At 43.1% G+C, this 27,123-nt stretch overlaps 1 protein-coding gene across 3 annotated transcripts in view; it reads left to right on the forward strand.

Annotated features, from left to right (window-relative positions):
• GPRC6A (G protein-coupled receptor class C group 6 member A) overlaps positions 1 to 27,123 on the forward strand; it is a 211,134-nt gene that overhangs the window by 60,422 nt on the left and 123,589 nt on the right. For all 3 annotated transcript variants that reach the window (XM_073575952.1, XM_073575953.1, XM_073575951.1), the window contains exon 2: positions 5,281 to 5,584. In XM_073575952.1, coding sequence (XP_073432053.1) covers positions 5,281 to 5,584 — 304 coding nt within the window. The remainder of the gene's footprint in view (positions 1 to 5,280; positions 5,585 to 27,123) is intronic.

Genomic DNA, 27,123 nt, shown 5'->3' on the forward strand with positions numbered 1-27,123 from the left:
CTCACTTCCAAAGCCCCATAGTCCCGTTGCCTGTAATAGAAATCTCCTTTGAGAGGATTGCCATGGACCTGGTAGGTCACCTAGTTAAATCTGCATGTGGCCATCAATACATCCTACTGGTCATGGACTATGCGACGAGGTACCCAGAAGCGGTGCTACTGAGGAACTCTTCGACTAAGAGCATAGCCCAGGAGCTTGTCTATATTTTTGCCAGGAACAGTTTGCCTAAGGAGGTTTTGACAGACAAGGGTACCCCTTTTATTCACAAAGTGATGCGGGAGCTGTGTCGAGTCCTCCAGATTGTCCAGTTGCGGACCTCAGTCTACCATCCGCAGACCAATGGCCTGGTGAAGCACTTCAATAAGATCTTGAAGGCCATGCTCAAGAGGGTAGTTGAGAAGGACGGTTGAGACTGGGACTATCTGCTCCCGTTCCTGCTCTTTTCCATCAGAGAAGTCCCTCAAGCCTCCACTGATTTCTCACAGCTCCTGTACGGCCAACATCCATGAGCGCTCATAGACATCGCCAAAGAAACCTGGGAGGCCGAGGTCACGCGGCATTGGAGTGTCATTGAGCATGTCGCCCAGCTCCAGGAGAGGATGGCTCATGTAATGCACATCATAAAGGAACATCTTCTTCAGGCACAGGAGGCCCAAGCAAGGGTATACAACCAATCAGCAAGGCTAAGGCAATTACAGCCTGGGAACCATATGCTAGTACTTATCTCCACGGTGGAGGGCAACTTCTTGACCAAGTGGCAAGGCCCTATGAGGTGTTGGAAAAGCTCGGGCATGTGAATTACAAGGTACACCAGCCTAGTCGCAGGAAACAGGTATACCATGTGTACTTCCTAAAACCATGGTGGGATCGAGAACCACTGGATACTTGTTGCCTGAGGGCCCATCCCAAAGCTAAGGTGGAGGAGGTTGTGATTGCTGAGATGCTAACACCAGCCCAGAAGCAACAATGTTGAGAACTGCTGCAGCAGAACCACAACCTGTTCTCAGAGTTACCAGGGTGCAAACAGGTCATTAAACACGATGTGCTAACTCAAGCCCTATAGAATGCCTGAAGCATGCCAGAAGATAATCTCAAAGGAGGTTAAGAGAATGCTGGACCTTGGGGTGATAGAGGAGTCAAGACGTGGATGTGCGAGTCTCCTTGTCCTCGTGCTAAAGCCCAATGGCGAGTGGTGGTTTTGTAACGACTACTGCAGGTGTCCAGTTTTGATTCAAATCCAAGGCCTCACATGGATGAACACATTGAGCAATTGAGGTACGCAAAGTACATCACAACCCCTGACCTGGCAAATGGGTACTTGCAGATCCTCATGTCCCAAAGCGCCAAGGAGAAAATGGCCTTCTCGACGTGGGATAGGTGATTCCAGTACACCAGAATGCCCTTTGGACTGCCGGGGCCCCAGCTACCTTCCAGAAGGCAATGGATAGAATCATTCTGATGGAATATAGGTGAACTGGATGGACAAATGTCTATTTTTTTTGGTCTTGCTAATTATGTTACTATGAATCTTAGCTACACACAAGAAGTATGCCACAGCCTACTTGGATGACATTGCCATTTTCAGCCCTAACTGGATTTTGCATCTGCCTAGGGAACAGGCGATCCTCGTTGCATTGAGGAGAGCGGGATTCATCATAAATCCCAAGATGTGTGCCATAGGGAAAAAAGAGGCCAGGTAGTTAAGCTACATCATTGGGAGAGGAGAGATCAAGCCCCAGTTAAATAAGATAGAGGCCATTCAGAGCTCTCCAAGAAACAAGTGAGGGCTTTTCTTGGGATTGTGGGGTATTACCAGAGTTTCATTGCAAACTTTGCCATAATTGCAGCACCGTTAGCAGATCTCCTTGTGGCCACCAAGTCAACGATAATGAAATGGACTCCTGACACAGAGATGGTGTTTCAAGAGCTGAAGCGGACTCTGTGCAATCATATGGTTCTGGTTGCACCCAACCCCAGTAAAGAACTCATGGTCCAGACTGATGCTTCAGAAGTTGGGTTGGAAGCCGTTCTGTCACAGGAAATCAATGGAGAAGAGCATCGCATATTGTATCTAAGCAGGAAACTCTCTTGTGAGAAGAACTATGCAATAGTTGAGAAAAAATGCTTAGCCATAAAGTGGGCCATCGACACTCTCAAATTCTACCTACTAGGTAGTAGGCTTAAGTTAGTGTTGGACCATGCCCCTCTGAGATGTTTAAGAGAAGAAAAGAAAGAACGCCAGGGTGACTAGGTGGTTCTTAGCCCTTCAAGACTTCACTTTCCACGTAGATAAATAGGTCAGGGAAATTACATGTTACTGTGTCAACCTGAGGAAGCAGCTAAGCATGGCAACCTCTCACAGTATATAAATATATTGTGATGGATTGGCTCTATGGTAGATGCTGGTTCACATGCAGGATTCAGTTAATTGATTTAAAACAAATGTGCGGTTTATTAAATATCCATAATCCATCTGGTTTAACAAAATAAAACAGCCTCTTCCTGGTACAAAAAAGGTATTACAGAGGAAAAATGGAAAATAACCAGAACATATATAGCACAGGCTCAGCCATTTAAATGTGAGTCCTTTACTCTCAGATTCCATTAGGGTCTGAGCAGCACATACAAGGCCTCCTCACCTTGCACCTGCACAAACCAAGTGAGACAGTACCAGCTGCCTTATATCAGAAATTCCAAGACCTGGATGGGAGGTAACTGAGCAGCTGATACCACCCAGCTCTTTCCGCTGCTTGTCAAACCTGGACCCATAATCTAGGCCCATTTAAACACCTCTCAGCCACAGTGTCTTGCACCCACTGTGAAATTTAGTGGACGATCGGTGATGACATGGAGATGCTTCAGCAAGGCTGGAATTGGGCAGGTTAATCTTTGCGAAGAACGTATGAATCAAGTCACATACAAGGTTATCCTTGAAAATCCTTGAAAAACTGCTCAGGCAAATGTTCCCCAACTCTGAGGACTGTTTTTTTTTTCAGCAGGACAATGCCCCATGCCACACAGCTAGGTCAATCAATGTGTGGGTGAAGGAGCACCACATCAAGACCATGTTATGGCCAGCCCAATCTCCAGACCTGAACCCCATTGAAAACCTCTGGAATGTAATCAAGAGTAAGATGGATAGTCACAAGCCATGATATAGTGTTGAGTGATACCTTCCGATATCGGGAAATATTGGATCGGACCGATACCCAAAAAGTATCGGATATCGCCGATTCCGATACCGGAAACCAATGCCAGTCAATGGGACAGAAATATTGGAATTAAAATAAACCCTTTCTTTCCTTGTAGGTTAATTCTACATGAAGAAAAACAACTAAGAATAATGTAGAATGTATTGGGGGAGGTGGAGGAGACCTTAAAGGCATAGAGGTTTAGCCCAATCAAATGGAATAGCAGGAAATATTTTTTTTTTTTTAAGACGTTCGGTGTTACAAAGATATTGACTATGTTAAAGGGGTTGTGCAGCAATAGAGGGAGACGTTCAGAAAAGGCACATGTTGGCGGAGTGTTGGAATGGAGTGCTTCATCTAGCTTGGAGGTTCACTGAGCCCCTGACCCGGAGGACACGGCACGAATGCGGTCACCTGTATGCACAACAGACTGTGAGTAAAGCTTTGGAACTACATGCCCTGGTGTCCTCCAGTTATTCCTGTGCCAACACACTCAGCACTGCTACATCTCTGTGCCTGGCACTGCACCATCTACGTCTCTTCACTACCTCTCCATCTACACTGCCCTGGGACTACAGCCCTACCTGTGGAGGGCCACAACATCATTGCTGCACCACACCATCTGTCCCAGAGGATCTGTCTGCAGCGTCGGCTTAACATCTTCATTGCCGAACACCACAGATGGCGTCACAAATCATTCACTCATAAACATTAATCATCATCCACATGTTCAACATTTCCCTTTTTACAATGGACGCCCAGGGCCACGGACCGGGTCACAGCTACCGTGACATCTCCCATTGAAACCAACGGGCCCGGTACCGAGTAACCCACCAGCCCTGGCGGGCGATCCAACTTGGCGGAAATACATAACAGAACAGGTTGTCTGGGCTTTTCACATAATCTCAGTGCATATCTAGGCTGCAGAATGCTGACAATAAGTAATTTACCTTCTGTGGCTAGTCTGCACGGTTTCCAAGATATCATCTCTTGCTTCTAAGATAAATGTCCAGGGGGGGGTTCTGGCATTGAAATGAGAACTTGTCGCTTCCTCCTCCCTCACTAGTTTCACTTTCCATAGATCACTGTTCAGCGTGTGTCTGGGGGAGGAGCAGTTGGGTGGTCTGCTCGCAGCCAATCTCAGCCATGCCATTAGCTAACATGCCTACATGCCTAACAGGATGTGCCCACACTTCTTATAATTCCTCGTTGGCTGAATCAAATCAAACTGGCTCATAGCATTATGGGAACTTCCGATTCCGGTATTCGATATGCAAAAAGTGTCGGAACTCAGTATCGGAATTCCGATACCACAAATATCGGCCAATACCCGATATTTGCAGTATCGGAATGCTCAACACTAGCCATGAAACAAAGAAGAACTGTTTAATTTTTGTGCCAGGAGTGGCCTAATATCACGCAAAAGCAGTGTGAAAGACTGGTGGAAAGCATGCCAAGACACATGAAAGGTGTGATTAAAAATCATGGTTATTCCACCAAATATTGATTTCTGAACTACTCCTGAGTGAAAACATGAGTATTGCTGTTTCCACATGAATAAGAACTTGTTTTATTTGCATTAATTGAGGTCTGAAAGCACTGTTTCTTATTTATTACAGCATTTTGTCGATTTCTCATTTGCTGCAAATAAATACATTTTTAGCTTTGAAATTTCAGAGACATTTTTTTACTCAGAAAACATACTTATAAAGAGAAAAATCAGAAAAATTGAAAATTTTGCAGTGGTGTCTTAATTTTTGCCAGAGCTGTGTGTGTGTGTGTGTGTGTGTGTGTGTGTGTGTGTGTGTGTGTGTGTGTGTGTATATATATATATAGTATGTGTATATATACTGTGTGTATATGTATATATAGTAGGTAAAGGAACTGACTTTCTTGGGTTGTTGTAACCATTACAGATCACTATACTGTAAAAGGAGGTTGGCGCCAGTATAGTCTACAGTATAGTAACTATGTACTCCCGTTCTCAGTATCTTTCAAAGTAAGATTAGTTCAAGTGTATGCCACATCGTCTCTTGCTCATACAATGATCACATGCAATTGACTTTTACATTTTTTGTTATTTTTACAGATTTGAGATGCAAGGATTCTTACAATTACTCTCCATGGCTCACGCTATAGAGATGGTAAACAATGTATCACTCATACCTGGAATAAAACTTGGATATGAAATTTATGACACTTGCTCGGAAGCTACATTGGCCATGTCAGCAACATTACGTTTCCTATCTTCATACAACACTTCTGTGGAGCAGCTAGCATTCAAATGTAATTACTCCGATTATATGCCAAAGGTAAAAGCCGTCATTGGAGATAGCTATTCGGAAGTTTCAATTGCAGTTGCAAGGTTACTGAATACTCAACTAATCCCACAGGTAATGATTTCACCACTATGTCTTATGTTTGAGATTTTTACTATGTATTTTATAGGTAACATGCTGATAAGAGTCAATCTCATAGCTATCAAAAAGATAGTTTTGACTGTTTTGCCTCTACAGCTTGTTTCACACTCTTTTGCATTACATGGGACTTTACTGCTTTTCTTTCAGCATTGACTTCCCTCACCACTTGAAGCCTTTTATTATTTCACCAGTCTCTTAATGTAGGCTTCTTTCTAGAAATTCAAGAGTCTCAAAAATCCCTTCCTCTTTGACTGCAGCTGTGAGGGAGGCCAGGGCCATAGTCATGGCTGAGACTATTGGCTCTTGCATTCCCTGGTCTCTCGTCACATGACAATTACGTCTCACTGTCAGTGTACATGTTTCTCCATTATCAGCACCTTCAGGGCCTTCTCTAAGCTAATGCAGACCCCTTCCACGCGATTGCACACAAACAGAGACATAGTCAATTTTAAACTTGAAACGAAGAACTTTTTTCTTTGTCGCAGCACATCATTATCAGATACAACATCAGCATAGGGTTCCATACAGTCCACATCCTCCACTTTCCCTTCACTTCTTCCTATGTCCTTCAGTACGTGCCCCGTGCCCGGGTCATACCGTCGCTTGTGGTAATGCATCATCCTCACTGTTCAGACCCTCTGTGCTTGGGGCTTCCCTCAGCTATTTCACCCCGGATCTAAGGTCATCAGCCTATGCGGTGATCTGCAACATGATGAGCAACCTGCTTCCCCATACTGTTCAGGGCCACTGCTCTCACTTCTGCTCCACCGCTGATGAAGCCTTTGCTGGTTCAGCTGCACTTCTGCCCACTGATCCATGGATGGCTGGGTGCCTGCTTAAACGTTGCAGAGATGCTGTGTAGCTCGGGCTCTAAGTCCACCCGAGCTGTTCAGGCTCCCTAGCCCCTTCTTGCTATCCCCAGGAACTGTTCCTGTCTTGCTACCCAGCTAACCCCTCCTATATTAACTATTATAGGGATACTGCTAAAATCTACCATGTGCCTCCTCTAGTGTTCTAATAAGGGAACTGCTCTTGCCTTAGACATGTGTGTATGTACAATATCATACATATACTATATACATAGCAGCATAACAGAACTAAAGGGGGTAGGGGCATGCATAAGACTCTGTACCCCCTTACACAGCTCTACCTTGCTTCCATATTATGGGCTGCCCAGTCTTCTACACTGTAGTATCCAACCTTCTGTTTTACCAAGGGGTGACACACCCTCCTTTCACCACTTACAGTTTACAGTTCCTACCAGCTGGCATAGACCTAAAACTTGTTTGGGACCATTATTACATTTTGGAAAGGTGTTAATGGAAAGTAATACTATTAAAATATTACCCAAATGTTACTATCACACAGCACTTGCATAATTATAGCTATGGAGCAAATATATTCTATAACCATCAAACCTCCAAATGCATCATTACCAAAGTCTGCTGTACTGTAAGTTTACAACAAGAAAGTATATTGGCAGATTTCCTTTTTGTTCATTATACAAGTATAAATTAATATGTTTCAAATTTAATGAAGCAACTTCTTTGACAAAAAAGGTTCCACCATCTAAATGGTGTTTTTTAGTATGTGCATTTATTTCTTCAATGCTAATTTAGATTAAGAGCTCGCTCACACTGTCATATAATGTGAAAAAGTGCAATTTGAGGAAACATCACATTGCATTATGACCAATGTTATTAAATGACTCAGTGCTCATCTGTGAGTTTTTCCTCAGCTCTACTGTAATTAGACTAAAGAAAAAATTGCAACATGATGTGATTGGATGCGAGAATCGGATTGCACTTGCCAATGCAACTCCATGGGTGCGAGAAAAAAATTAGACAGTACACAGACCATAATTGCACCACACGATTTTTGCGCACACATCTCAAAGCAAACCAACATTTCATCAGCTAAGTACAATAAATTCACAGCCCGGTCCGTCAAAATACAATGAATAGACGTCCTGTAAATATTTAATGTCACAAGTCATCTACACGTAATAAACTAGCACCCTTTAGTGCCTTTCATGTGGCACTAAAGGATGTTTAACCTTAATTAACCATTAAGTAAATAATCAAAAAAATAGGGGCCAACTTATTTTTGATAAGCAGCCAAGGTAAAGCAGACAGCTACGGTCTTATATTAGCAAGCTGGGAAGATGGTTATTGGGCCCTTCCCAGCCTAAAAATACAAGCCAGCTAATGCCCCAGAACTGGTGCTTCACATGAGATCTGGTGCTTGGCCTGGCTCTTCCTGATTTCCCTGGTGTGGTTGCAATCATTGTATTGGTTTAGGAGGTTGATGTCAGCTGGCATCAAGAACTAAGGGGTTAGTAATGGTTTTCACCTATCAGATATCCCCATTACTAACCCAGTAAGTTAAAAGAAAAAAAAAATATAAAAAGTTTTATTTTAAAATGCACCCCCAACTCTAGCCCTGTTTCACAAATTTATTTTAAAAAAATCCAGTGAAGTGATTCTGATGTACTCCACTGAAACCAAAGTAGCCCATAAATGGGAACCTGAAAGAAATAAAAAGAAAAAACACTCCCTCATTCACCAATTTATTAAAAAATAATCCCAGCAGCTCCCACGTAATCCATGGCGCTCCCACCGATTCTGTACTGCAAGCTATGGAGCGTCGTTCTGAGAACGACTCATCTGAGGTACCTCACGGTGATGTGTCATGAACGATGATGTTACTGACGTTATCACTCGTGAAACCATGTCCCTTGTGAACATGGATTTCTCTAGAATCCTTGAATCTTTTTATGGTATTATTTACTGTAGATGGTGGAATATTCAAAGTCTTTGTAAGTTTACTTGGAGGATTATTTTTCTGAAATTGTTTCACCAATTTATACATAGTTGCTCACACATTGGTGAACCTGTGATGAACATGTGACAATCTTTGCTTCTGAAAGATTCTGCCAATCTAACATGCTATGTACAGTCATGTCGATTAGGTAAAAATCAACACTCCAGCAGTTTTTCATTAGTACAACTTACTCTTCCAGCTAATTTATTTTAATTCTGTCCCACTTTTTTAAGATGTGTAGCTGCCATTAGATTCTAACAAGGTATTTTTTAATTCTAATATTTGTTCTATCTTCTGTTGTGAATAAAATATGGTTATAAGATATTTCCATCACAGCATTTTTGTTTTCTTTACATTTTACACAGTGTCCCAAACTTTTTGGGAATTGTGGCTATATGTACAGCAATACGATATATCCAATATTGGTGCATTGCAGTAAAATATATCAAAATTAAACCTTGTCATGTTTTGCCCATGTAGACATCTGATCTAGATAGTTCTGTAATATTACACAGTTTAGCTTAGTTTTAATTATTCTACAAAGCTGTGTCATTAGTAAAGACTGACACTTCACTCTCGATTCCATCCAATGGGTCACATTAATAAAGAGAATAAAAAGAATTATAACTAACTCTGATCCCTGCATTACCCCACTGTTGACTTTATCCCATTTAGAGAATGTATGACTCTTTGTTTCTAGAGATAAGCGAACCCAAACTTAAAACTTCAGAGTTCGTACCAGACATTCCTTACACACCCTCATATAGTTTCCCCCAGTCCCTGCTTATAGAGCTTCAGTATAAGGCTGTTATGTGGTACAGTATCAAATGCCTATACAAAGTCCAGATATATCACATCAGCCACATTAACTTCCAGATTTGCGCTTACTTCCTCAAAAAAGCCCAGCATGTTGATTAGACATGACCTATCTTTCATGAATCTGTGTTGGTTGTCAGTTATTATATTACTAGAGATGTGCCCGATGCTATCGCATCGGGAGGGAAGGGTGTGTGTGTGCACATATGTGTGTACGTGTGTGTGTGTATCTGAGTACATGTGTGTGTTTGTGTGCATGCCAGTACGTGTGTGTGTGTATATGTGAGAGTATGTGTGTATACAGTATGTGAGTATGTGTATGTATATGTGAGTACGTGTGTGTGTACGTACTTGTACGCACGTATGTGTGTGTACGTGTGTGTATATGTGAGCACATGTGTGCATATGTGAGTGTGTGTATGTATGTACGTACGTGTGTGTATGTACAGTACATGGTGGGGGGGTTAGCGGTGGCAGGTCCAGCGGCGACCAGCCGGCAGGAAAGACCACGGCTTGTGGCCTGTGCACAGGCCACAAGCCGCAGTCTTTCCTGCTGGCTGTGACGGAGGTGGACGGGCAGGCAGCGGCGGGTCCGGCGGAGGAGTCCTGGTGGTCGCCAGCCGGCTGGAAAGACCGCAGCTTACGGCCTGTGCACAGGCCACAAGCCGCAGTCTTTCCTGCCAGCTGTGATGGAGGTGGGTGGGCAGGCAGCGGCTGGTCCGGCGGGGGGGTCCGGCGGCGGCGGGTCCAGCAGCGGCAGCGGTGGGGGGGTCCCGGCAGTGTCCCACTGGTGGTACTGTGGAAGGGCCTGGTACCACCAGCGGGTGCCATATTGAAATATCCATCACTTAGGTATTTCAATATGGCGGTCGGCATACTTCCAGTCGCCGCGGTGGATTGTGGGATTCGGAGACATCCAGATGGAAATGGATGACGGACAATTTAAGGCAAATATATATATATATATATATATATATATATATATATATATATATATAGATTCTCTACAATATATTTCTGCAGTTCATCTCTTATAAGGCCCTTAAAAATTTTTCACACTACTGATGTCAGACTTTTCGGATGGTAGTAGCCTGGATATACCATCTTACCTTTCTTATATATCGGTACCAAGTGAGCCATCCTCAAATCCTGTGGCACCAACCCTGTTACAAGAGAGTCTAAGAATATAAGATACAGCGGTCTGTCAATTACTGAGCTCAATTCCCTCAGTATCCATGGATCAATGCCATATGGGCAGGGGGATTTGTTAATCTTTTTTGCTCAGACGCTGCCATATGGCTTACAGTATTTATTATTATAGTGCCATTTATTTCATGGCATTTTACATGTGAGGAGGGTTATACATAATAAAAACAAGTACAGTATTCTTAAACAATTCAAGTCACGACTGGAAAAGGAGGAGAGAAGATCCTGCAGGCGAACTCTCACAATCTACAAGGGATAGGTGAGGATACAATAGGCAAGGGTAGAGCTGGTCATGCAGTGGCTTGGTCGATCGGTGGTTACTGCAGGTTGTAGGCTTGTCGGAAGAGGTAGGTCTTCAGATTCTTTTTGAAGGTTTCGATGGTAGGTGAGAGTCTAATATGTTGTGGTAGAGAGTTCCATAGTAGGGGTGATGCGCGGAAGAAATCTTGTATGCGATTGTGGAAAGAGGATAAAAGAAGAGTAGAGGAGGTCTTGTGAGGATGGAGGTTGCATGCAGGTAAGTCTTGGGAGACAAGGTCACAGATCTATAGAGGACACAGGTTGTGGATGGCTTTGTATGTCATGATTAGGGTTTCGAACTGGAGTCTTTGGGTAATGGGGAGCCAGTGCAGGGATTGACAGAGCGGAGTGGCTGGGGAATAGCGGGGGGACAGGTGGATTAGTTGGGCAGCAAGCAGAGTTTAGAATAGATTGGAGGGGAGCGAGAGTGTTAGGGTACCGTTACACCTAGCGACTCACCAGCGATCCCGACCAGCGATATGACGAGGTCAGGATCGCTGGTGCATCGCTAGGTGGTCGCTAGTGAGCTGCCACACAGGCAGATCTCACTAGCGACATCGCTGGGGACAGGGATCGCTACTTACCTGTCAGGCGATCCTGCGTCCTCCCGCCCGGCTCCACGCGTCGCTCGTCGTCACAGCAGGAAGCGCCGCAGGAAGTGACCGACGAGAAATGATCCAGCAGCTTCTCGCGCGATCAGCGATAACCAGCGGGGGAGCCGGTTTGAGGTAAGTATCACATGCAGCGATATCGCTAGCAATATCGCTGCAACGTCACAAAATCGGTGACATTACAGCAATATTGCTAGCGATATCGCAGTGTGTAACGGGGGCTTTAGAGGGGAGGCCACAGAGCAGGAGGTTGCAGTAGTCAAGGCGGGAGATGATGAGGGCATGGACTAGGGTTTTTGCAGATTCTTGGTTGAGGAATGTATGGATCAGTGAAATATTTTTGAGTTGAAGTTGGCAGGAAGTGGAAAGGGCTTGTATATGTGGTTTGAAAGAGAGATCAGTGTCAAGGATAACCACGAGGCAGCAAGCTTGGGAGACTGGTTAGAGTGGGCAGCTGTTTACTTTAATGGATACGTCTGTTGGGGGGGTTGAGTGAGATGGGGGAAAGATGATGAGTTCTGTTTTGTCCATATAAAGTTTTAGAAACCTAGAGGAGAAGAAGGATGAAATAGTGGACAGACATTGTGGGATTCTGGTTAGTAGGGTGGTGATATCTGGTCCAGAGATGTAGATCTGTGTGTCATCAATAGAAGTGATACTGAAAGCTGTGAGATTCTATGAGCTTTCCCTGGCTGAAGGTGTAAATGGAGAAGAGCAGGGGCCATAGGACTGAACCTTGCGGGACTCCGACAGACAGGGAGCACGGTGAGGAGGTGGTGTGCGAATGAAAAATTGAATGTCCAGTCTGTTAGGTATGATGCGATCCAAGATAGGGCCAAGTCTGTGATGCCAAGAGATGAGAGGGTCTGTAGTAATAGGGAATGGTCCACTGTGTCAAAGGCACAAAGGCAGAGGACAGGTCCAGAAGGAGGAGGACAGAATATTTTTCGGACTATAAGACGCACTTTTTTCCTCCAAAAATATGGCTGTGGTGGGGAGATGGGGAAGCTGCATTGGCGGAGCAGCGGGTCACAGAGACAGGAGCCGGCTACTGGGCTTGTGCCCGCTGCTAAAGAGAAATGAATGTTCACTGCATTCCATGCCCATGGGCATGGAAGGCAAAGAATATTCATTTCTGTTTAGCATCCTAGTATTATTGGCCCCAATCCCATCCTGGTATGAATGGCCCTATCAGAAAACATTAAAAAAAAAATTATTACACTTACCTTCCCGGCGCACCCTCGCAGCATCTTGTTCTGATGCCAGCAGCTGCTTTATGCTTGTAAGCCACGCATGGCAGAGACATCATGCGCTGCTTGCAAGCCGAAGAGAAGCTTCCGGAATACTCAGTGCTCTACATGCCAGGACTGTGTGCGTGCAGAGCCGTGAGTAGAAGCGCAATACAGCGCGAAACGGCTGTCGTCCAGCACAATTTCCACTTGTATGCCTGCCTGCATTGATTTTAAATGATTTCATAATAAAGGTCATTTTTCATGGGACGGAGAGTGCCAGTTCCTTGCTTCTATTTGGTGACTTTGGACATTTGCTGCATTTCTCCTCTGATCTTGGCACCCGTATTCCAGGAGTTCGTGTTGCCACATTACCCCGGGGTTGAGCAGCTGTGCTGGTCTCTATTTTTCTTTTTTAACATTTGTTTCACTTCAAATCTAAATAATCCTGCCGATATTCACGGGTGGACCATTGTCTGTTCCAAACTGTTTGTTATCAGAGGCTGGTATATAAAAGATATTATTGGGGAATTGGGAGAGACCAAACCAAAACACCTTGTACATGAGTGCATGTGGCCTAACATAAACTGCATAGGGCCTAACAAAGTAAATGGTATCTTAATAGACTTAGTCAACCATAAAAGGTAGTTCGGGTGGATCGGAGCCAACCAGATCTTTTCTATTTCAGTCCAATTATTGTAAACCCAAAATGAAACCCATGAGGGAATCCTCCTCAGGTGTGCTGCCCAATATTATTTAACGATATCCGGAAAAGACAAGCCCCCTTGTGAGCTATGAGATGTGAACACTTTTGGATATTCTATGGCATCTTTCATTCCATATGAACTTCATTATAGCAGCTTGGAGAGACCTTATTGGGGAGAGTCTCAAAATATTAAAGTAGCTTAGGCAGGATTGCCATCTTAAATGAAGCTATCTGGATAATCAGTGAGTGCGAAAGTCGCATCCACTTAGTCAAATGCCTCCTCAACTCTCCAAAAAGAGGCAGATAGTTAGAATGATATAAATTGTTATAGGAAGAGGACAGATTAACCCCCAAGTATTTAATAGCCTTGGTTTTCCATCTAATTGAAGCTTGAAGAGGAAAATTTGCATATACCAGGTGCCTTCCGGGAAAAGCATAGTCTCCTTCAGCAAGAAGATCATCTTTGGTACAGCTTGGACCAGCTACTTGGAAAGCATCACTAAACTGTGCTCCTTACAGTGTGAAAATTTTTGCCTCTAGGAAATTATTGCAAGAAAGCTTGGCTGATAGAGTAGGTTACACAAGAAGGAAAAAACAGCAGATTACACAAGAAGGTTACACACTATAGAATACACAAGAAGGAAGACACACAGCAAGTCAGCAGGATATAGGAGCAACATGGCAGATGTGACAACCTACATGGTGAGCTGCAACATGTGCTACATGTTCACAGATGGACCAGAATGAGAATACAACTTCACCTGCCAGAAGTGTAGACTACTGACCCTTTTAGAAGAAAAGGTGTGGGGTCTAGAAGAAAGAATTGCAACTTTGAAACTCACCAAAGCAAATGATAACTTCCTAGACAGAACAGAAGCATCTCTGCTGGTAACAGAAGGTGAAGAAAGTGTCAGAGAACCTCCAAAAGCAGACGAGTGGAAGCATGTGATCAAAAGAAGCAAGAAGACCATGGAGACATCACCAACCACACAAGTGAGAAACCGATACCAAGGCCTTGTGGAGGATGAAGATGAGGCACTACCAGCAAGCAAAGAAGAAAAGGGCACACAGCAACACCCTGAAGTGACAACAAAAAGTACAGCCAAGAAGAGAAGAGTGGTAGTGGTGGGAGACTCACTTCTGAGAGGCACAGAAGCGGCCATCTGCAGATGGGACATAACTGCAAGAGACGTATGCTACCTCCCAGGTGCGACGATCAAGGATGTGACCAATAGGATACCAAAGCTCATCAGTTCCAAGGACAGCCACCCATTTATTTTGATACATGTTGGCACCAGTGACATGGCAAGGAAGGACCGACTGACAATCTGCAAGGACTTTGAAGAGTTGGGGAAGAAAGTAAAGGAACTGGAAGCACAGGTAGTTTTTTTTTCTTCTATCCTTCTAGTAGAGGGACATGGCACCAGGAGCTGGAACAGGATCCTTGATGCGAACAACTGGCTAAGATGATGGTGCAGACAACAAGGATTCGGATTCCTGGACCATGGCGTGAATTATCCGTATGAAGGACTCCTCGCCAAAGACGGACTACACCTCAACAAACCTGGGAAACACACATTTGCCAGAAGACTCACTACAGTCATCAGGAAGGCGTTAAGCTAGAAGAAGAGGGGACAAGAAGAAAAACATTGGACTCGAACATGAAGCCAGAAAATATACTGATGAAGGATATGAGGTGCGGCAAAGAAGACCTAAGACAACATACTCGGAAGGAAGGTAAGAAAATCTCAAACGATCCACAGGGAGGAGATTGGAACAAAACAAAATCCTCCGAACTGCATGCTCGGAAACGCCAAAACCCTGACAAAAAAGATGGAAGAACTAGAAGCAGAAATATCTACAGGTAACTATGACATAGTGGGAATAACTGAGACATGGTTAGATGAATGCTATGACTGGGCAGTTAACTTATAGGGTTATAGTCTATTTAGAAAGAATCGTAAAAATCGGAAAGGAGGAGGGGTTTGTCTTTATGTAAAGTCTTGCCTTAAGTCCACTTTAAGGGAGGATATTGGCGAAGGGAATGAGTAAAATCTAGTACATATGGGTCGAAATATATGGAGGGAAAAATAGCAACAAATTTCTCATTGGAGTCTGTTAAAAACTCCCAAATATAACAGAAATAATGGAAAGTTTACTACTAAGGCAGATAGATGAAGCTGCAACCCATAATGAGGTCCTTGTTATAGGGGACTTTAACTACCCGGTTATTAACTAGGAAACAGAGACCTTCGAAACCCATAAAGGCAACAGTTATCTGCTAATAGCTAAGAATAATTCTTTCACAATAGGTGCAGAATCCAACCAGAGGAGCAGCACTTTTAGACCTAATACTATCTAATAGACCTGACAGAATAACAAATCTGCAGGTCGGGCATCTAGGAAATAGCGACCACAATATTGTACAGTTTCACTTGTCTTTCACTAGGGGGACTTGAATATTTCATGTTCATTCCCCACCTATAAAGCACAGGGAATATAATATACACCTGTTTATATGGGATAAGTGATCATTCTCCTATTATCTACAAATATTTCATGTTCATTCCCCACCTATCATGCAATAGAATATAATAGACACATAGTTTATATCTGTGTTGATTTCCTAATTGTCTACGTATATTTCGTGCTCATTTCATATCCAAGATACATAAGAAATCTATAATACCTCTCCATATCTTTGGACCTATAAGTTACTATGTTCATTCTTTTTCTTCATTCCTTTTCTTGATTCTTTTTAGTCCGTCCCATCATCATGTGTGTCAGTCCAGTCCCCTTCTTTATTAGTAAGATAAGGTGCCTCTGGATAATCCTCTGCAGAACCTGTGACTCTTATTTCCCAGTCTCCCCTGACCTTTTGTATTAAGACTTCCTTCCTGGGATGTGTGCTTAGGGATTTGATGGAGGCTGGGGAATGGGAGGCTGCAGAACAGAGTTTCCTGAAGCCAAGCAGCCATTTTGTGAGGTGGACACTGAAAAAGGACTCTGCTCCTTCAGACCCTCCTGTAATCCCTGCTGCTGGGAAACCTCTTCCATGTGTCCATCCACCTCACTCCCTGCTGGCTCACTGTCTCCTGTCCCAATCAGCAGCTCCCCTGTGCTGAGCCTCCATCCTCATCTTCCTCCCTCTGTGAAGCAGCCATGTTAGCCGGATCTCTGAGGAGGAACGCATCCAGGGCTGTCACATGAGCAGCTGACACTGTCCTAATGAAGGGGATTGAGAGAAGATGCTCTTTAATGTCACCTCCTTTTAAGAAGTACTACTGTAAATATGTTAATATTGGATGTGTTAAATGCCAGCGGTACAGCTGCACGAGTATGTGTATTACCACCTGTCTTATTAGAACTGCCACATTATATACAATATGTGTTACCATGCTGTAAGATTGTAATATATATTATGTTTTGCTTATTTATGTACAGACTGGGTAAGCTAGTGCATCCTTTGGGGACATTATAGGAGGGCACTTTTGCTATATGTTTCCTATAAATACGGGTAAGTGTAGTTCTGTTGTGGGCCACTAGATAGGGGCATATGGGTCGCCCTCCCAGGGCTGTGGGGTATTCGGTACCGGGCCGGTGTCAGGGGAATGTGTCACAGCAGCGGTGACCCGGTCCGTGGCCCTGGGCGCCCAAGCAATGGGGGAGTTTGGAATGTAGTTAAGTGGAATGGAATAGTTTGTGACGCCATCTGTGGTGTTTGGCAAGCAAGATGTTAAGCCAACGCTGCGTGCAGTTCCTCTGGGGCTGATGGTGTGTTGCAGCATAGATGGTGTAGCTCCCCACAGGTGAAGCTGTAACCCCAGGGCAGTGTAGTTGCAATAGATGAGAATAGGCGCAGGTGATGTGAGGAATGTTGGTACCCAGATGTAGCGGTGCTGACGGTGTTAGCGCACAAATGAATGGAAGACACCAGGGCTTACAGTTCCAAAGCTTTACTCACAGTCCGTGGTACACACTGGTGCCTGCCTCCATGCCGTGTCCTCCGGGGCAGAGACTCAATCCACCACCCGGGCAAGTCAGGATTCTCATCTCCAGCACTCCGCCAACATGTACCTCTCCTGAATGACTCCTCTATTCCGCCTTTTAGTGTGAAGAGCTCCAGTACCGTGGTACTCTGGAGTTCCTCCTGTCAGATGTTCCTATCAACTCTATTTGTATGGCAGACAGCTGTAGCCTCTCTCGGGGACTCCCTTCTCTGGGGTCCTGGCTCTCTATTCAGTTGCTGTTGTGCCCCAAGTCTTAGATGGGAGTAGTGCATTTACAGCCAGCTACTCCACCGGTGTTTGCTGCAGAACCATAAGTGTCCATACAACCTCGGGGACCGGGCCCCGACCTTGCGCTGAGAACCTTTAGGCAGGGTTCCTCTTCCAACCAACAACTCCTCTATTCTCTTTACTCCTCTTTCCTATGGAAGCTTAGGTTGCAGTTCTACATCTTTCTCCTTCTCTTCCTTTCCCGTGCCAGCTGGCTCAGATCACTGAGGCAGCTGCAGCACTCCTTCCTCCATCCCTTCCTCCAGGGATCCCCACTCCTCCCGAGTGGCTTCCTTCCTCACTGACCTTCCGTCAGACTGATATGTAATTCTAAACCTTCCAAACCTTTTATATGGATCTCCACTCCACCCACCTCCCAGCACATCAGTGTTCCATGCAGGGAACCACCAAGGCACTCCTAATGTCTAGGAGGAGAGAGACACCTCACTGTGGATGTGCAGAACTACCCTGCTGTGTGGGATGCGAGTGTTGGAGTGGGGAAAGGAGTTCCCAACTTACCTAGTTGGTGGGGCACTACACCTTAGGAGAAGGTGCAGTACCTCTGTGGCGACTGAACCTCAGGGGCGCCACATATACTAGTGGACCTTGTAGGCATATCTTGTAGGAAGTTCATAGAGGGTTAATTATAGGAGGAGCTGCTATGGGATAAGCGAGTGTAATATATAGGAACAGGTTAGAAGGGCGAGCAAGTCCAAAGTGTCCAGAAAGGCTCTAGGCCCAGGACGCCATAGCAGCCACGCAACATTCTTTAGAAGAAAAGTACACGGGCACAGTCAGATGGGTGCTGGATGAGACCAAAGCACCCCGGGAGCTACGGTGTTTCACAACAGCAAGAGAAGGAGAGAATTACGTGGTCCAAGAGTCGTGCAGGGAGCAGAATATTAACAATGTGGCAGAATCTTAAATAGGGCTGAAGCTTGTAAGCCTGGGGCGAAACAGATGAATGAATTCCCTATGTCTTGATGTCCTACAGAAGTGATGCTGCGGTACCGCCTAAGGCGCTACTACCCCGTGATGTGCGTGAGGACAAAGAAAGCAGGAAAGGCAAAGTGCAGGAGGAATGCTTTGTGGACTGTAATGTTACTGTCCGGGAGCGTTGAAGAGAAAAGTAAAATTGCTTGTTTGGTATCTGAACCGGTATCTGTGTCCATTCTTTCCACCCTATGCACCGAAACTGAGTGTACAGGAGCTGTGCCACACCACAGTGGAATCCCTGACTGTGAACCAGGACCCCAAACAGGTACGCTGGCAGAAGCTGACAATTTTTATGGGGGAGGAGGCTAGGACACCAAGGCCCTGGTGTCCTCCGCCACCACTATTGTCCTGGCCGAATCCTACACCAATATATGCCAGGTCCTGGCTCTCCTTGGGCCTATCGCTGGAGGTAATCTGGACAGAAATGAGGCTGTGAAGCCTGGTAATCTGCAATGTCTGGAGGGAACTCTCCTGCTGCACGACCTCTCAGCTCAGCATCCTAGACACTCCCCCACCCCTCTCGTTTTGATGCAGGATATGATGTATTTTCATGTAATGGCAGCCCTAGTCTTTTAAGATCTTATAGATCAGTGCAAAATCATGGAGCTACATGTGAGAACCCTCTGGCAGACTAATAAAGGAGCTTCTGTGGCTCCTAGTTTGGAGGTTTCTTTGGCAGAAACTTTGGTGTAGCTGTCTGGCTGGCTCTTTGTCTGTCACCCAGGATGTTGATGTCTTTGTGAATATCCATGTGAAGTTGATATTGTTGCCAACACACTTTTACAATAATCTCTCTATGGAGTACTATTGAGGTCACTGTCCTGGAGTCACTATGACTAGCCCTGCTATTAAGCACTATGGCTGACACTGCTATGGCACTTTGGCTAGCACTCTAATCTGTAGTAATGCAATAGGAGATAGAATCATAGAAACGTAGAGTTGGAAGGGACCTCCTGGGCCATGTGGTCCAACCCCCCTGCTCAAAGCAGGATTTTCTAAATCATCCCAGACAGATGTCTATCCAGCCTCTGTTTGAAGGCTTCTATTGACGGAGAACTCACCACCTCCTGTGGCAGCCTGTTCCACTCATTGATCACTCTGTCAAAAAGTTTTTTTTAATATCTAATCTGTCTCTCCTCCCATTCAATTTCATCCCATTGCTACTATTCTTTCCATGTGCAAATGAGAATAAAGGTGATCCTTCTACAATGTGACAGCCCTTGAGATATTTGTAGAAAGGTATTAAGTCTCCTCTCAGTCTTCTCTTCTGCAAGCTAAACATTCCCAAATCCTGCAACCTTTCCTCATAAGACAGGGTTTGCAGACCAGTCACCATTCTGGTCACTCTTTTCTGAACTTGCTCCAGTTTGCTGATGTCTTCTTTGAAATGTGGCTCCCAAAACTGGACACCATATTCCAGATGAGGTCTGACCAAAGAGGAGTAGAGGGCAATAATGACTTCACGTGATCTAGATTATATGCATCTGTTAATACATCCTAGAATTGCATTTGCCTTTTTTGCTGCTGCATCACACTGTTGACTCATTCATTCTGTGATCTATTAGTATACACAAGCCTTTTTCACATGTGCTTTTTCTTAGCCCTATTCCTCCCTTTCTGTATATGCTTTTTTCATTTTTATTGCCCAGATGTAGTACTTTGCAGTTTTACTTGTTAAAAGCCATTCTGTTAGTTGCTGCCCGCTGCTCCAGTTTATTTATATCTTTTTGAATCCTCTTTCTCTTCTCTAGTATTAGCTATCCTTCCTAGCTTTGTGTCATCAGCAAATTTAATCAGTTTACCCTCAATTCCTTCATCTAAATCGTTGATAAAGATGTTGAACAATACAGGGCCCAGGACAGAGCCCTGTGGTACCCCACTTGAGACATTCTTCCAACTGGATGTGCAGCCATTTATGACCACTCTTTGAGTCCGATCACTAAGCCAGTTATGAATCCACCTAACAGTTGCCTTGTCCATTCTATACTTAGCCATTTTTTCAATAAGGATTCTGTGAGATACTTTGTCAAATGCTTTGCTAAAGACAAGATATACTATATCTACAGCATTTCCCTGATCCACCCAATCAGTGATTCTGTCATAGAAGGAAATTAAGTTAGTCTGACATGACTTATTAGTTACAAACCCATGCTGACTCTGTTTAATCACTTCATTATTATCCAGGTACTTACATACATGTTTAATAATTTGTTCAAAGATCTTTCCTGGTATAGAAGTCAGACTCACTGGCCTATAGTTGCCTGGGTCCACCTTCTTCCCCTTTTTGAAGATAGGAACAACATTTGCTCTTCTCCAGTCTTCTGGGACTTCTCCTGTTCTCCAAGAATTTTCAAAGATTATGGAGAGGGCTTCATAAATTTCTTCTGCTATCTCCTTCAGTACTCTGGTGTGCAATTCATCTGGACCTGGAGACTTGAATTCATTTAGGTTAGCTAAGTGTTTCCTCACTATCTTTCTGTTTATAGATATCCTGGATTCTACTATTCCCTTAATAGGACCGTGAAGAACAGTTGATGTTACATTTCCTTTCGGAGAGAAAACAGAATGCAAAATAGGAATTTAAAAGTTCGGCCTTTTCAACATCCTGTCTTACCATTTCATTATTTTCATCCTGTAAAAATCCTATAGCATCTTTGACTTTTCTTTTACTTTTGACATATCCCCCAAATCCTATATTATTGCTTTTGATGTCTCTTGCAAGCCTCAATTCATTGTCAGCTTTAGATAATCTGATTTGTGCCCTGCAAGTTACATTTTCAACAATTTAAAAACGTTGTCTCATTAAAGAAAAAGAAACTGCTAATTTGGCCAGGAAAAGCTGAGGTCTCCAAGGCATTTTTCCTTTAAAACTATGAAAGCAGAAATGTGTTATGAATGAGTCACCGAGCATGAAAAAACAAAAAGCAAGCTAAGCCCAGAAAACCGGAGAGATTGGTAACTAGCGGATTGCAGACCCCTGATCCTATACACACAACTAGTAGTAGCCGTGGAGCGTGCCTACGGTGGTCCTAGACACCTCGTCACGGCCGGAGAACTAAATAAGCCTAAAGAAAGAAAGGGAAAATCTAAACTGCCCCAGAGCAGACCCGAAAGCAATAGACAGCCCCCAACATGTATTTGTCAGTGAAACAAGATGAAAACACAAACACAGATAGAAAGATAGGCTGAGCAAACGATGGGGCCCACACTAACTAGAAAGGACAGGAAAGAAAAGCTGCTGTCTGCAATTATGCAAAAAACCCTGCCAAAAAATGTCCAACACGTCTGATAGAAAAAGGTCATGAAGTCGCTAGACTTCAATTCCCTATATCAGCACTCAGGTATATTCTGAAGACAGAGCAAAAGAGATCAACTGATCAGAGACAAAATGGGGATTCAGCCCAGTCCCAGCCAGGGCTGGCTGAACACAAAAACTAAGTAAACCAGACGAAAACTCAAATGAACAATAGCAGAGAAAACTTAGCTTTAAGAAGGCAGCTACCAAACTGGAAACCAGAAGCCACAGTCAGGAGAAATCACCAGCAAGAAACTAGGGAGTCGGCTGCCTTAAATCTAATCAGAAATTCCTGATGTTCAATCACAGTCCTCTTCCTCAGGTGACCGGTCTCTGCCATTTAGATCAGCTTCATTACCTCCCTTCAACAACAGAGGGAGTCCAGATAGAGAACTCACTACTCCTCTGTCAGCACAGCCAGCTCCATAACCCTCACCAGAAGCCAGAGGCAAACCCGAAAATGAGCTCAAAACAGAAATGTATTACTTGGCACCTATTGAAAGGAATTGGCGTTCATGTAAAGGGTAGCTCAATTCTGTCAGAGCAGGAGTTTAATCCAGAGATTGGATCACTGTTCTGGTTCATAGATGTCCTATGTAGGGGACCCCCTCTTTATTATACAATTTGACTCTGCAGCTCTGCTATAGGAAATCCTAAAACTACAAATTATCAATGGATCTCTTCTAGATCTTAATTATAGCTGTCTAGTCCAAGGTGTACATTGATGAGAAGCACCCCCACATCAAAAATTAAAATAGGTCCAGTCCAATCATTTTTCAGAACTTCACCACCAATGACAGGCTACATTTGTTTTTGCCTTTCAATCCATTTTAAAGGCTCTTGGTCCAGGTTCTTGTCTAACAATAAACAGAACCAGAAAAAGAATAATCCCTAAAAATTATCTTTAATTCAATCACTAAAAAGCATAATACAGTAAAATTACCTCAATACATGGGGAGGTAGATAAATAGATAGAGGGTCAGGTGACCAAATGGTTCAATAATTCACAGACAATAAGGGCCAAAAACTACTTCGCCCTAGTATGCCCTACCAAGACCCTTCCTGACCGTGGAGGTTGGCACCCTAATTGTTGACGATGTGGCATCCCCGCTCAATGTCGGTGTCCCTAGTAGCACCCTAGACCTCCCTACATATACAAAAATAGGGGACACAAAAAATACCCACACTCACACCAACAATACCGAGAATAATGGAGAGACAATAATTGTCTCATGCTAAAAAAAAGTGCTAGGTGCTGTAAACTTATCTCGTAGTATAGGACTGTAAACTTAGCTCGTAATAGAGGACTGTAAACTTATCTCGTAGTCCAGAAATTCTTAATAATTCACAGAATGGGTATCAGCAGAAAAAATAGAACTTATCTAAAATTATACTACCCTGCTGAAATAAATCAAACCCATAATAGAAAATCTTAGAAAAAACGTATACAGAGAGATCAATGTCGCTAGTCTACAATAAAAGTACACATATTTGTTCAAAATTGAAAACCAGCAAAAAACACTGTAAACACTGCACTCTTAAATAATGGAAAAATAGTATCTGTTAGACAGCTGTTGCACATGCGCATAAATTTAATCAGCCCAATATGTCCTGAGGTTCAGTCAACCTCAAAAGATGCACACAATGTCAAAATGAGCAACAGTATTGATACAAGGCGGTACTTCATGAGGTTTAATGTTGAATCACCTCCATACGCCTAAATTCCTCATGGGGCACAATAAAATATAACACCGTGCAGTAACCCTTCATATATGCAAGCAATATAGATGAACTATATCAGACATCCTCCCCATGGCAGTGTGGGGGACAATGAGAATTCATATAGAACATCGCATTGCACTCTTCAGCTTTTCACATTTCATATATAGTGCAAGGAAATCTCAGTCTTGCAGGGTTAATACTGCTCTTTAAAGAAAAAAAAAAAATGCCACATGAAGTCTGTCATAAAGAAAATGTGCAGCGTATACTTATCAGCCATAGATGTAGGCAGAAACCCGACGTGCTTCCTCCTCAATATTCATGGGGGTTCATCAGGGGTCAGTTACTAGGGGCTCAATCTCCCTGGCCAAAATGACCATGCAGTGTGTCTAACAATAACAAAGGGATATGAAAGCAACTAATGGACTCCATGGCATCTATATGATCTACTTCCATTGTATGTGTACTCATGAATCTGGCAAGTAAAATTAGGCACAACTCCTCAGCAGTACTGCATAGGATTAGCAATATTTTTTAGGAAGTGTTGAAAGGCTGGCATTCTTTTTACAGGTGGTGGAACAGTTTAAAAGTCCATTACATTTCATGACAGTGATAAAATATTTCCATATCTTTGTTCATTAAACACATTTTGTGTTTACTTAGGTTCTCTTTGTGTTATATTACATATCAATAATAACCTTGCTTAAAGAACAGAAACTATTCATTGTAAGCGATAAAACAACAATAGAAGACATCTGGGAGACTAATATTGGCAAATATTTTTCAAAGCTGTATAGAACAGCTCGACCAGAATTAATCTAATACATGCGTATGTTATAGAAACATATGTTGAGTTAATAACGAAAATTGTTTCCTGGAATAAATGACAACTTCACTACTTTAATTGATAGGATTTTAAAAAGGACCTTTCTCCACATATATTGCTCTAAGTTGGCCACATCATGCTAAATTAGCTGAAGTTCTAAATAAAACATATTGTTTACTTTTTTCATTTTTCATTCTTTTGTGGAGATATCTTAAATGTACAATTTACATGCTAATTTTCCCTTCAACCAAGAGGGCGTTGGCAGAGATTCTTCTCTGGAGGCATTTACTTTTTCCCATGCGTGACGCTGCCAAAATCAAAAGCAGGAGTCGTCATACAGGGAAGTAAAAGAACATGGTACGAAGAATTAAAAATACAGTGGCACTAAGGTGCACATGAGCTATTAGCAGTAAAATTAAAGACAATTGTCACCAGAGTTGTCAGAAATAAATAATCCGATAAAATGCAGAATTTTGCACTCTAAAACTCCCAGTATATGAAGGAGGCCTTAAAAAAACCCCGACACTTAGAGGGATTGCAGATAATGGATAAATCAAAAGAAATTCATAAAAACTACTACAAATAAATCAAGAAGGGACTTTTGATCCTAATGCTCAATTAATAAAATAGAATACTAGGACACCAAAAGACAACCCGAGATGCAGAATACCACAGTGATCACGAGCGTCACTCAGTGGAGATTTTTTAGGAAAAAGATCCAAAAATGATATTCAATCAAGATATCTTCATTGACTACCATCTTAGGATGCACAACAAATGTTGTGATCCATATTCTCCTGATACCCTTGTGAAAATAAAAAGGTTTGGGTCCAAAGTAATTTTTTTGTGAAGAAAATAAAATGTTCATTTTTTCCTTCCACATTGCTCTAGTTCTCGTGAGGCGCCAGAAGGATTAATAAATCTCTTGAATGAGATTTTGCACACCTTGAGGGGTGGAATTTTTAGAATAGTGTCACTTTTGGGTATTTTCTGTTATATTGACCCCCCAAAAAAAATCATTTCAAATGTGAGGTGGTCCTTAAAAAATGGTTTTGTAAATTTTGTTGGAAAAATCTCTGGTCACCTTTTAACCCTTATAACGTCCTAACAGAAAAAAAAAATTGCTTCCAAAATTGTGCTGATGTAGAGAAGACATCACTCTCTGATATAAGGGTACAAAAATAAAAAGTTTGAAAATGGCAAAATTTTCTCAATTTTTGCCAAATTTGCTTTTTTCATAAATGCAAGTTATAGCGAAGAAATTTTGAAGTACAATATGTCATTAAAAAACATTCTCAGAATCAGTGGGATACGTTGAAGCGTTCCAGAGCTATTATAACCTCATAAAGTGACAGTGGTCAGAATTGTAAAATTTGGGTTGGTCATTAAGGTCAAAATTGGCTCAGTCACTAAAGGGTTAAGGTATTCTTCATTAGTTGGTGTATCATATACTGCTTTCCCCAGAATTTGCAATCCAACAGACTTACTGCACTAAATGTCATATTTTCTGGAACAATCTAAGAATTCAGCAGCACTGAGAAATAGTCACTAAATATATTTTTAATCTGGCAGTTTTGCTAACTTTAATCCCAGTAGTGAAATAAAACTAAATCATGTACAGATGAGAAGACTAATATTAGAGTACCACACTGGGAGATGTCCTTTATTTTTTATTATTTTGAAGATACATATGACGCGCCCGAGGGGCCGTGGGATACTCAGTACCGGGCCAGTTAACTTGAATGGGAAATGTCACAGCAGCAGTGACCCGGTCAGTGGTCCCAGGCGGTCATGTAAAAGTGGTAGAATTGGATGGGGATAAAGTTTATGTAGTGATTTGTGATGCAAGTTGTAGTGTTCAACTGTAGTGTAGCCGGCACTGCAGATGATCCCTGTTGGAGTAGATGGTGATGGCAGTGCAGATGTAAAACCCTCCCCAACCAGGGCTGACCCCCAGAGATTGTGATGCAAGCAGAAGGCACAGAGTAATAAGGCAGGAGACAAGGAGAGTCACTATCATTTACTGTAGTTCAGGTGCAGTTAAGAGGAGATATTACAACTCTCCCCAGGTTACAGTCTGCTCTGGAGAATGGGAGTTATCTTTCCCTGCTGTGACTCAGTGTAACTTCCTGCTATTTTAATCCCTTCTGGGACCAAGGCTTTCCGGAGTTTAGAACTTCCCAGTATTGCCTCTACTCACTGTGTATTTCGCCTTCAGCAACTTGCAGCTTGAATCCTTTGTGATGCAGCTCAAGTTCCCACTTGCACTATCCTTCACTGATCCTAGATTGTTGCAGTATTTCTGAGGGAAAACACTTTTCTACTGGTTGTATAATCCCACGCAGTCTGAGCTTACCACCCTGCTCTGAAAGCATGGATGGTCTAGCGGATGGTTCACTGCTTCTTTAGCTCTACTCTTGGATAGAGCACATGTCTTAACATGGCCTCCAAGATGTTCTTCCTCCTTCACTGAAACAACAACTCAGGCCCTCCCCCTCCCAGTTAGGGCGTGTCTGCAAAGCTCTAAGCTTCAGACAAGTGAGGGAGTGAGGTAAATTGTGTGTGTGTGTGTGTTGTGGTCTCTAGCATAGAAAGCATAACTCCCATTGCTCACAAAACACATACAAAACAGTACATATTTAACCCTTTTGTGGCGATAAAGACGCAGGGTGCCACACAACTATATTCCAAATAATCACAAAAATCCA

Source organism: Dendrobates tinctorius, unplaced genomic scaffold, assembly GCF_039654945.1.
Source record: "Dendrobates tinctorius isolate UK_male_01 unplaced genomic scaffold, ASM3965494v1 ptg000046l, whole genome shotgun sequence".
Classification (NCBI taxonomy): Eukaryota; Metazoa; Chordata; class Amphibia; order Anura; family Dendrobatidae; genus Dendrobates; species Dendrobates tinctorius.